Here is a 13,598-nt window from a genome sequence, read left to right as displayed (position 1 = left end):
GGATAGCTCTGGCTGCACCATAACGTGATGTTGTTGTCCTGAATACACAGCTACCAGTATGAGACAGCAAAGGCCAACACATTGCAGAACGTGACCTCCCACACCTCCCACGCTCACCTGTGTGTGGCAGGTCAGAGCCACGCCCGGGACCCCGAGTTTTCAGAAGGTGCCTTTTAGAATTTTGTATTTTCCGTTTTACTTCCTCAGCTCCGGCGAGCGTGTGATGCTCTGCAGAATATATCTGTAGTAACCGGTCACACTGCCGTACACTAGTAACAGGGAATACGGTGGGAAGGAGAGCGCGATATTTAGCCCTATATATCATATTAAACAAGGAAAGAAATTCTCTTATCACTAATGTAATCTCAGTACTGTGAAATAAAGCATTTTTTGTAACCAGAATTAATATTATTATTATTTTTTTTTAAATATATATTTTATCATTTTTTCGGGGGAGGGGAGGGATTGTGCCGCCAGACGTTACCGCCATGTGGGGCTGCGCACTTTAACGTCTATTACAGTAGACAGTCTTGGCTAATTTTCCTGCGCACGTCTGTGGGGTGTGAGTAGTAACTAGTGAAGATGTGCCTTTGCCAACCATACTGGTGGCACTTTCCGGCGATGGCGCAGAATTTCCTCCCATCAGTGTCATCGTTTTCTTGCTAGCACTTACCCACTGAGCCTCCTCTCTCCCCGCACAGACTGCACAGCGGGATCCTCAGAGTCTTTGATGTGGATATTTGTTCTTGTTGGGAATATTCTGCAAGGATGTGGAGAGGTCACGATGGAGCCGCTCGGACTGTCGTACATTGATGACTTCGCAAATGTGGAAAATTCTCCATTTTACATTGGTAACTAATAAGTATGAGTTAACGAGCATCTGCTGAAGTGATTTTCATATTATCAGTCATATAATATTCATATATTCTACTAGAACAATCTCCTTAGGAAAATCTGTAAAAATCTGTAAAAAATAATACATTTTCTAATTTTTTTGATCCAGTGGGGTTTGGGTTAATTCTGCGCTACACAGCGAGAAGTAATACAATGAGAGGGGGCGTTACATTCCTCTTCCCGTTACTGCTGAGCCCCCGCTCACATGATTCTGCAAATACACTGTGGGAGACCCCACTGATCCATCCCAGGGGAAGCCCAGAAACCCCATCAGCAGCAGAAAGAACAAGGTCCTAATCAATACGCTCCCGTTACACATATTTTCGCCATGTTTTTGTTGGGAATGACATGTATACAGGCGCTGATACTGCAGAGTTATACAGGCACACACCAGCGGATGTCTCACACTATGAGCCGCCCAGTTACTTACCCAGTGGTGTTGGTTTATGGATAGATAGCAGGTACATCCGTACTTACTGTTACATGCACACTGGTGATGGAGCAGAGTTATATAGGCACACACCAGCAGATGTCTCACACTATGAGCCGCCCAGTTACTTACCCAGTGGTGTTGGTTTATGGATAGATAGCAGGTACATCCGTACTCACTGTTACATGCACACTGGTGATGGAGCAGAGTTATACAGGCACACACCAGCGGATGTCTCACACTATGAGCCACCCAGTTACTTACCCAGTGGTGTTGGTTTATGGATAGATAGCAGGTACATCCGTACTCACTGTTACATGCACACTGGTGATGGAGCAGAGTTATACAGGCACACACCAGCAGATGTCTCACACTATGAGCCACCCAGTTACTTACCCAGTGGTGTTGGTTTATGGATAGATAGCAGGTACATCCGTACTCACTGTTACATGCACACTGGTGATGGAGCAGGGTTATACAGGCACACACCAGCGGATGTCTCACACTATGAGCCGCCCAGTTACTTACCCAGTGGTGTTGGTTTATGGATAGATAGCAGGTACATCCGTACTCACTGTTACATGCACAGTGGTGATGGAGCAGAGTTATACAGGCACACACCAGCAGATGTCTCACACTATGAGCCGCCCAGTTACTTACCCAGTGGTGTTGGTTTATGGATAGATAGCAGGTACATCCGTACTTACTGTTACATGCACACTGGTGATGGAGCAGAGTTATATAGGCACACACCAGCAGATGTCTCACACTATGAGCCGCCCAGTTACTTACCCAGTGGTGTTGGTTTATGGATAGATAGCAGGTACATCCGTACTCACTGTTACATGCACACTGGTGATGGAGCAGAGTTATACAGGCACACACCAGCAGATGTCTCACACTATGAGCCACCCAGTTACTTACCCAGTGGTGTTGGTTTATGGATAGATAGCAGGTACATCCGTACTCACTGTTACATGCACACTGGTGATGGAGCAGAGTTATACAGGCACACACCAGCAGATGTCTCACACTATGAGCCACCCAGTTACTTACCCAGTGGTGTTGGTTTATGGATAGATAGCAGGTACATCCGTACTCACTGTTACATGCACACTGGTGATGGAGCAGGGTTATACAGGCACACACCAGCAGATGTCTCACACTATGAGCCACCCAGTTACTTACCCAGTGGTGTTGGTTTATGGATAGATAGCAGGTACATCCGTACTCACTGTTACATGCACAGTGGTGATGGAGCAGAGTTATATAGGCACACACCAGCAGATGTCTCACACTATGAGCCGCCCAGTTACTTACCCAGTGGTGTTGGTTTATGGATAGATAGCAGGTACATCCGTACTCACTGTTACATGCACACTGGTGATGGAGCAGAGTTATACAGGCACACACCAGCAGATGTCTCACACTATGAGCCACCCAGTTACTTACCCAGTGGTGTTGGTTTATGGATAGAAAGCAGGTACATCCGTACTCACTGTTACATGCACACTGGTGAAGGAGCAGAGTTATATAGGCACACACCAGCAGATGTCTCACACTATGAGCCGCCCAGTTACTTACCCAGTGGTGTTGGTTTATGGTACAGCCGTACTCACTGTTACATGCACACTGGTGATGGAGCAGAGTTATATAGGCACACACCATCAGATGTCTCACACTATGAGCCACCCAGTTACTTACCCAGTGGTGTTGGTTTATGGATAGATAGCAGGTACAGCCGTACTCACTGTTACATGCACACTGGTGATGGAGCAGAGTTATACAGGCACACACCATCAGATGTCTCACACTATGAGCCACCCAGTTACTTACCCAGTGGTGTTGGTTTATGGATAGATAGCAGGTACATCCGTACTCACTGTTACATGCACACTGGTGATGGAGCAGAGTTATACAGGCACACACCAGCAGATGTCTCACACTATGAGCCGCCCAGTTACTTACCCAGTGGTGTTGGTTTATGGATAGATAGCAGGTAAATCCGTACTCACTGTTACATGCACACTGGTGATGGAGCAGAGTTATATATGCACACACCCGCAGATGTCTCACACTATGAGCCGCCCAGTTACTTACCCAGTGGTGTTGGTTTATGGATAGATAGCAGGTACATCCGTACTCACTATTACATGCACACTGGTGATGGAGCAGGGTTATATAGGCACACACCAGCAGATGTCTCACACTATGAGCCGCCCAGTTACTTACCCAGTGGTGTTGGTTTATGGATAGATAGCAGGTACATCCGTACTCACTGTTACATGCACACTGGTGATGGAGCGGAGTTATACAGGCACACACCAGCAGATGTCTCACACTATGAGCCTCCCAGTTACTTACCCAGTGGTGTTGGTTTATGGAAAGATAGCAGGTACAGCCGTACTCACTGTTACATGCACACTGGTGATGGAGCAGAGTTATACAGGCACACACCAGCAGATGTCTCACACTATGAGCCACCCAGTTACTTACCCAGTGGTGTTGGTTTATGGATAGATAGCAGGTACATCCGTACTCACTGTTACATGCACAGTGGTGATGGAGCAGAGTTATATAGGCACACACCAGCGGGTGTCTCACACTATGAGCCGCCCAGTTACTTACCCAGTGGTGTTGGTTTATGGATAGATAGCAGGTACAGCCGTACTCATTGTTACATGCACACTGGTGATGGAGCAGAGTTTTACAGGCACACACCAGCAGATGTCTCACGCTGTGAGACGCTCAGTTACTTACCCAGTGGTGTTGGTTTATGGATAGATAGCAGGTACAGCCGTACTCACTGTTACATGCACACTGGTGATGCAGCAGAGTTATACAGGCGCACACCAGCAGATGTCTCACGCTATGAGACGCTCAGTTACTTACCCAGTGGTGTTGGTTTATGGATAGATAGCAGGTACAGCTGTTCTCACTGTTACATGCACACTGGTGATGCAGCAGAGTTATACAGGCGCACACCAGCAGATGTCTCACGCTATGAGACGCTCAGTTACTTACCCAGTGGTGTTGGTTTATGGATAGATAGCAGGTACAGCCGTACTCACTGTTACATACACACTGGTGATGCAGCAGAGTTATACAGGCGCACACCAGCAGATGTCTCACGCTATGAGACGCTCAGTTACTTACCCAGTGGTGTTGGTTTATGGATAGATAGCAGGTACAGCCGTACTCACTGTTACATGCACAGTGGTGATGGAGCAGGGTTATATAGGCACACACCCGCAGGTGTCTCACACTATGAGACGCTCAGTTACTTACCCAGTGGTGTAGGTTTATGGTACAGCCGTACTCACTGTTACATGCACACTGGTGATGGAGCAGAGTTATACAGGCACACACCAGCAGATGTCTCACAAAATGAGCCGCCCAGTTACTTACCCAGTGGTGTTGGTTTATGGATAGATAGCAGGTACAGCTGTACTCACTGTTACATGCACACTGGTGATGGAGCAGTTATATAGGCACACACCAGCGGATGTCTCACAGTATGAGACGCTCAGTTACTTACCCAGTGGTGTTGGTTTATGGATAGATGGCAGGTACAGCCGTACTCACTGTTACATGCACACTGGTGATGCAGCAGAGTTATACAGGCACATACCAGCGGGTGTCTCACACTATGAGCCTCCCAGTTACTTACCCAGTGGTTTTGGTTTATGGATAGATGGCAGGTACAGCCGTACTCACTGTTACATGCACACTGGTGATGCAGCAGAGTTATACAGGCACATACCAGCGGGTGTCTCACACTATGAGCCTCCCAGTTACTTACCCAGTGGTGTTGGTTTATGGATAGATGGCAGGTACAGCCGTACTCACTGTTACATGCACACTGGTGATGGAGCAGAGTTATACAGGCGCACACCAGCAGATGTCTCACACTATGAGCCACCCAGTTACTTACCCAGTGGTGTTGGTTTATGGATAGATGGCAGGTACAGCTGTACTCACTGTTACATGCACACTGGTGATGGAGCAGTTATATAGGCACACACCAGCAGATGTCTCACACTATGAGCCGCCCAGTTACTTACCCAGTGGTGTTGGTTTATGGATAGATAGCAGGTACATCCATACTCACTGTTACATGCACACTGGTGATGCAGCAGAGTTATATAGGCACACACCCGCGGGTGTCTCACACTATGAGCCGCCCAGTTACTTACCCAGTGGTGTTGGTTTCTGGATAGATAGCAGGTACAGCCGTACTCACTGTTACATGCACACTGGTGATGCAGCAGAGTTATACAGGCACACACCAGCAGATGTCTCACACTATGAGCCGCCCAGTTACTTACCCAGTGGTGTTGGTTTATGGATAGATAGCAGGTACATCCGTACTCACTGTTACATGCACACTGGTGATGGAGCAGGGTTATACAGGCACACACCAGCAGATGTCTCACACTATGAGCCACCCAGTTACTTACCCAGTGGTGTTGGTTTATGGATAGATAGCAGGTACATCCGTACTCACTGTTACATGCACAGTGGTGATGGAGCAGAGTTATATAGGCACACACCAGCAGATGTCTCACACTATGAGCCGCCCAGTTACTTACCCAGTGGTGTTGGTTTATGGATAGATAGCAGGTACATCCGTACTCACTGTTACATGCACACTGGTGATGGAGCAGAGTTATACAGGCACACACCAGCAGATGTCTCACACTATGAGCCACCCAGTTACTTACCCAGTGGTGTTGGTTTATGGATAGATAGCAGGTACATCCGTACTCACTGTTACATGCACAGTGGTGATGGAGCAGAGTTATATAGGCACACACCAGCGGGTGTCTCACACTATGAGCCGCCCAGTTACTTACCCAGTGGTGTTGGTTTATGGATAGATGGCAGGTACAGCCGTACTCACTGTTACATGCACACTGGTGATGGAGCAGAGTTATACAGGCGCACACCAGCAGATGTCTCACACTATGAGCCACCCAGTTACTTACCCAGTGGTGTTGGTTTATGGATAGATGGCAGGTACAGCTGTACTCACTGTTACATGCACACTGGTGATGGAGCAGTTATATAGGCACACACCAGCAGATGTCTCACACTATGAGCCGCCCAGTTACTTACCCAGTGGTGTTGGTTTATGGATAGATAGCAGGTACATCCATACTCACTGTTACATGCACACTGGTGATGCAGCAGAGTTATATAGGCACACACCCGCGGGTGTCTCACACTATGAGCCGCCCAGTTACTTACCCAGTGGTGTTGGTTTCTGGATAGATAGCAGGTACAGCCGTACTCACTGTTACATGCACACTGGTGATGCAGCAGAGTTATACAGGCACACACCAGCAGATGTCTCACACTATGAGCCGCCCAGTTACTTACCCAGTGGTGTTGGTTTATGGATAGATAGCAGGTACATCCGTACTCACTGTTACATGCACACTGGTGATGGAGCAGGGTTATACAGGCACACACCAGCAGATGTCTCACACTATGAGCCACCCAGTTACTTACCCAGTGGTGTTGGTTTATGGATAGATAGCAGGTACATCCGTACTCACTGTTACATGCACAGTGGTGATGGAGCAGAGTTATATAGGCACACACCAGCAGATGTCTCACACTATGAGCCGCCCAGTTACTTACCCAGTGGTGTTGGTTTATGGATAGATAGCAGGTACATCCGTACTCACTGTTACATGCACACTGGTGATGGAGCAGAGTTATACAGGCACACACCAGCAGATGTCTCACACTATGAGCCACCCAGTTACTTACCCAGTGGTGTTGGTTTATGGATAGATAGCAGGTACATCCGTACTCACTGTTACATGCACACTGGTGAAGGAGCAGAGTTATATAGGCACACACCAGCAGATGTCTCACACTATGAGCCGCCCAGTTACTTACCCAGTGGTGTTGGTTTATGGTACAGCCGTACTCACTGTTACATGCACACTGGTGATGGAGCAGAGTTATATAGGCACACACCATCAGATGTCTCACACTATGAGCCACCCAGTTACTTACCCAGTGGTGTTGGTTTATGGATAGATAGCAGGTACATCCGTACTCACTGTTACATGCACACTGGTGATGGAGCAGAGTTATACAGGCACACACCAGCAGATGTCTCACACTATGAGCCGCCCAGTTACTTACCCAGTGGTGTTGGTTTATGGATAGATAGCAGGTAAATCCGTACTCACTGTTACATGCACACTGGTGATGGAGCAGAGTTATATATGCACACACCCGCAGATGTCTCACACTATGAGCCGCCCAGTTACTTACCCAGTGGTGTTGGTTTATGGATAGATAGCAGGTACATCCGTACTCACTATTACATGCACACTGGTGATGGAGCAGGGTTATATAGGCACACACCAGCAGATGTCTCACACTATGAGCCGCCCAGTTACTTACCCAGTGGTGTTGGTTTATGGATAGATAGCAGGTACATCCGTACTCACTGTTACATGCACACTGGTGATGGAGCGGAGTTATACAGGCACACACCAGCAGATGTCTCACACTATGAGCCTCCCAGTTACTTACCCAGTGGTGTTGGTTTATGGAAAGATAGCAGGTACAGCCGTACTCACTGTTACATGCACACTGGTGATGGAGCAGAGTTATACAGGCACACACCAGCAGATGTCTCACACTATGAGCCACCCAGTTACTTACCCAGTGGTGTTGGTTTATGGATAGATAGCAGGTACATCCGTACTCACTGTTACATGCACAGTGGTGATGGAGCAGAGTTATATAGGCACACACCAGCGGGTGTCTCACACTATGAGCCGCCCAGTTACTTACCCAGTGGTGTTGGTTTATGGATAGATAGCAGGTACAGCCGTACTCATTGTTACATGCACACTGGTGATGGAGCAGAGTTATACAGGCACACACCAGCAGATGTCTCACGCTGTGAGACGCTCAGTTACTTACCCAGTGGTGTTGGTTTATGGATAGATAGCAGGTACAGCCGTACTCACTGTTACATGCACACTGGTGATGCAGCAGAGTTATACAGGCGCACACCAGCAGATGTCTCACGCTATGAGACGCTCAGTTACTTACCCAGTGGTGTTGGTTTATGGATAGATAGCAGGTACAGCTGTACTCACTGTTACATGCACACTGGTGATGCAGCAGAGTTATACAGGCGCACACCAGCAGATGTCTCACGCTATGAGACGCTCAGTTACTTACCCAGTGGTGTTGGTTTATGGATAGATAGCAGGTACAGCCGTACTCACTGTTACATACACACTGGTGATGCAGCAGAGTTATACAGGCGCACACCAGCAGATGTCTCACGCTATGAGACGCTCAGTTACTTACCCAGTGGTGTTGGTTTATGGATAGATAGCAGGTACAGCCGTACTCACTGTTACATGCACAGTGGTGATGGAGCAGGGTTATATAGGCACACACCCGCAGGTGTCTCACACTATGAGACGCTCAGTTACTTACCCAGTGGTGTAGGTTTATGGTACAGCCGTACTCACTGTTACATGCACACTGGTGATGGAGCAGAGTTATACAGGCACACACCAGCAGATGTCTCACAAAATGAGCCGCCCAGTTACTTACCCAGTGGTGTTGGTTTATGGATAGATAGCAGGTACAGCTGTACTCACTGTTACATGCACACTGGTGATGGAGCAGTTATATAGGCACACACCAGCGGATGTCTCACAGTATGAGACGCTCAGTTACTTACCCAGTGGTGTTGGTTTATGGATAGATGGCAGGTACAGCCGTACTCACTGTTACATGCACACTGGTGATGCAGCAGAGTTATACAGGCACATACCAGCGGGTGTCTCACACTATGAGCCTCCCAGTTACTTACCCAGTGGTTTTGGTTTATGGATAGATGGCAGGTACAGCCGTACTCACTGTTACATGCACACTGGTGATGCAGCAGAGTTATACAGGCACATACCAGCGGGTGTCTCACACTATGAGCCTCCCAGTTACTTACCCAGTGGTGTTGGTTTATGGATAGATGGCAGGTACAGCCGTACTCACTGTTACATGCACACTGGTGATGCAGCAGGGTTATATAGGCACACACCAGCAGATATCTCACACTATGAGCCACTCAGTTACTTACCAAGTGGTGGTGGTTTATGGATAGATAGCAGGTACAGCCGTACTCACTGTTACATGCACACTGGTGATGGAGCAGAGTTATACAGGCGCACACCAGCAGATGTCTCACACTATGAGCCGCCCTGTTACTTACCCAGTAGTGTTGGTTTATGGATAGATGGCAGGTACAACTGTACTCACTGTTACATGCACACTGGTGATGGAGCAGTTATATAGGCACACACCAGCAGATGTCTCACACTATGAGCTGCCCAGTTACTTACCCAGTGGTGTTGGTTTATGGATAGATAGCAGGTACATCCATACTCACTGTTACATGCACACTGGTGATGCAGCAGAGTTATATAGGCACACACCCGCGGGTGTCTCACACTATGAGCCGCCCAGTTACTTACCCAGTGGTGTTGGTTTCTGGATAGATAGCAGGTACAGCCGTACTCACTGTTACATGCACACTGGTGATGCAGCAGAGTTATACAGGCACACACCAGCAGATGTCTCACACTATGAGCCGCCCAGTTACTTACCCAGTGGTGTTGGTTTATGGATAGATAGCAGGTACATCCGTACTCACTGTTACATGCACACTGGTGATGGAGCAGAGTTATATAGGCGCACACCAGCAGATGTCTCACACTATGAGCCTCCCAGTTACTTACCCAGTGGTGTTGGTTTATGGATAGATAGCAGGTACAGCTGTACTCACTGTTACATGCACACTGGTGATGGAGCAGAGTTATATAGGCACACACCAGCAGATGTCTCACACTATGAGCCTCCCAGTTACTTATCCAGTGGTGTTGGTTTATGGATAGATAGCAGGTACATCCGTACTCACTGTTACATGCACACTGGTGATGGAGCAGAGTTATACAGGCACACACCAGCAGATGTCTCACACTATGAGCCTCCCAGTTACTTACCCAGTGGTGTTGGTTTATGGATAGATAGCAGGTACATCCGTACTCACTGTTACATGCACACTGGTGATGGAGCAGAGTTATACAGGCACACACCAGCAGATGTCTCACACTATGAGCCGCCCAGTTACTTACCCAGTGGTGTTGGTTTATGGATAGATAGCAGGTACAGCCGTACTCACTGTTACATGCACACTGGTGATGGAGCAGAGTTATATAGGCACACACCAGCAGATATCTCACACTATGAGCTGCTCAGTTACTTACCCAGTGGTGTTGGTTTATGGATAGATAGCAGGTACAGCCGTACTCACTGTTACATGCACACTGGTGATGGAGCAGAGTTATACAGGCACACACCAGCAGATGTCTCACACTATGAGCCGCCCAGTTACTTACCCAGTGGTGTTGGTTTATGGATAGATAGCAGGTACAGCCGTACTCACTGTTACATGCACACTGGTGATGGAGCAGAGTTATATAGGCACACACCAGCAGATATCTCACACTATGAGCTGCTCAGTTACTTACCCAGTGGTGTTGGTTTATGGATAGATAGCAGGTACAGCCATACTCACTGTTACATGCACACTGGTGATGGAGCAGAGTTATATAGGCACACACCAGCAGATATCTCACACTATGAGCTGCTCAGTTACTTACCCAGTGGTGTTGGTTTATGGATAGATAGCAGGTACAGCTGTACTCACTGTTGCATGCACACTGGTGATGGAGCTTCTGTCTCCCACCACGTCATTGTACACAGTGAAGATTAAGATGGCCCCTGCAGATGCTTAGTAGAGATCTCGGCATCCATCTTTGGGAGAGGGCATAGAACAGAATGAGTGAAGTCTGTGCAGTAGTGCGCTCATCTTTAAACAGTTCTAAGTTTCAGGCCCATTCTGCATATTCCACAAACGCTGATCACTGATAGTTTTAGGAGTGTGTGTGGGATAACTTGACCCCTCTTCAGATGACATTAGTCCCCGGTCTCCCGCTCTGTCCTGTTGGAAGAAGCACCGCAGTGCACCCAGCGACCCTCCTCACACATGTGCACTTACCCTGCTCGACAGTAATTAGCGGAGACAGTATTTGGGCTTCTCAGAGCAGCTGTCCAGCAACTGGAGCAATACTGAATTGCTCTGGTACTTTAGTATCCTCCACTGCGACTCACAGCGGGGTGAATACTTAATTATCCGGGACCAAGCAGCCCTCAGTAATGAATAGTTAGGGCCCCATGAGTGCTCCTGACACTTCTCTCCCAGGTGGATAACATATAGAAATGCATTATGATAACATACAGTATACTGTATAATCTCTGTAACGTAATATGTGCCCTGTATTGCGGCATAGAAGGCAGCTACGGCATGTGCCCCGGTGATGTCATTGTGTAGCAGGAGATATAACCTTGTGTCTTAGTAATTCTCTTCTTTCCTATAGGAATAGTACAAACGCTGTCCATAGGGGGCCCTCTCCTGGGATCGCTCATGGGCGCATACTTCGCAAAGCTGTATGTTGACGTTGGTTACGTAAATCTGGGTAATACACAACAATACGTCTATAATTGTTTCTTCATCGTCACTGCGGTAGATTTATGTAGCAATTAATCTGCGATGACATAATAACAAATAACCCATAATAATACATAACACATATGGTGGGATTTATTGCCAGTATGCACACATAGGGTGGGATGTATTGCTAGTATGCACACATAGGGTGGGATGTATTGCCAGTATGCACACATAGGGTGGGATATGTTGCCAGTATGCACACATAGGGTGGGATGTATTGCCAGTATGCACACATAGGGTGGGATGTGTTGCTAGTATGCACACATAGGGTGGGATGTATTGCCAGTATGCACACATAGGGTGGGATGTATTGCTAGTATGCACACATAGGGTGGGATGTACCAAAAGAAATATGCAGTCAAAAATCCAAAAAATAAGATTTTACTTACCGGTAAATCTATTTCTCGTAGTCCGTAGTGGATGCTGGGGACTCCGTAAGGACCATGGGGAATAGACGGGCTCCGCAGGAGACATGGGCACTTTAAGAAAGAATTTGGATACTAGTGTGCTCTGGCTCCTCCCTCTATGCCCCTCCTCCAGACCTCAGTTAGAGAAACTGTGCCCGGAAGAGCTGACAGTACAAGGAAAGGATTTTGGAATCCAGGGTAAGACTCATACCAGTCACACCAATCACACCGTATAACTCGTGATAAACTTACCCAGTTAACAGTATGAACAACAACGGAGCATCAGATCAACCCTGATGCAACCAACATAACCCTTATTTAAGCAATAACTGGGATCCGGTCTGAAGATCGACAGTGTCTAGGTCGACAATGTTTAGGTCGACCACTATAGGTCGACAGTCACTAGGTCGACATGGATGGAAGGTCGACAGGGTTTCTAGGTCGACATGTGCTAGGTCGACATGAGTTTTTCACATTTTTTTCTTTTTTTGAATTTTTTCATACTTAACGATCCACGTGGACTACGATTGGAACGGTAAAGTGTGCCGAGCGAAGCGATAGCGGAGTGAAGGCACCATGCCCGAAGCATGGCGAGCGAAGCGAGCCATGTGAGGGGACGCGGTGCACTAATTTGGGATCCCGGTCACTCTAAGAAGAAAACGACACCAAAAATAAATAAATCCTCATGTCGACCTTTAGACCTGTCGACCTAGCACATGTCGACCTAGAAACCCTGTCGACATTCCATCCATGTCGACCTAGTGACTGTCGACCTATAGTGGTCGACCTAAACATTGTCGACCTAGACACTGTCGATTTGATGAACCACACCCGTACTAACTATGGCCCTCATTCCGAGTTGATCGGTCGCAAGGCGAATTTAGCAGAGTTACACACGCTAAGCCTACGCCTACTGGGAGTGAATCTTAGCTTCTTAAAATTGCGACCGATGTATTCGCAATATTGCGATTACTAACTACTTAGCAGTTTCTGAGTAGCTCCAGACTTACTCTGCCTGTGCGATCAGTTCAGTGCTTGTCGTTCCTGGTTGACGTCACAAACACACCCAGCGTTCGCCCAGGCACTCCCACCGTTTCCCCGACCACTCCTGCGTTTTTTCCGGAAACGGTAGCGTTTTCAGCCACACGCCCCTGAAACGCCGTGTTTCCGCCCAGTAACACCCATTTCCTGTCAATCACATTACGATCGCCGGAGCGAAGAAAAAGCCGTGAGTAAAATTACTTTC

General features: G+C 47.7%; 1 protein-coding gene across 1 annotated transcript in view; it reads left to right on the top strand.

Annotated features, from left to right (window-relative positions):
- The window catches only part of LOC134933875 (solute carrier organic anion transporter family member 1A2-like), a 133,429-nt gene that overhangs the window by 30,030 nt on the left and 89,801 nt on the right, over positions 1 to 13,598 (top strand). The window contains 3 exon segments of the mRNA XM_063929414.1: positions 51 to 166; positions 702 to 851; positions 11,812 to 11,910. Coding sequence (XP_063785484.1) covers positions 51 to 166; positions 702 to 851; positions 11,812 to 11,910 — 365 coding nt within the window.

Source organism: Pseudophryne corroboree, chromosome 6 (genome assembly GCF_028390025.1).
Source record: "Pseudophryne corroboree isolate aPseCor3 chromosome 6, aPseCor3.hap2, whole genome shotgun sequence".
NCBI classification, from domain to species: domain Eukaryota; kingdom Metazoa; phylum Chordata; class Amphibia; order Anura; family Myobatrachidae; genus Pseudophryne; species Pseudophryne corroboree.
The sequence above is the reverse complement of the archived record's forward strand: the minus strand, read 5'-3'. Positions and strand labels throughout refer to the sequence as shown.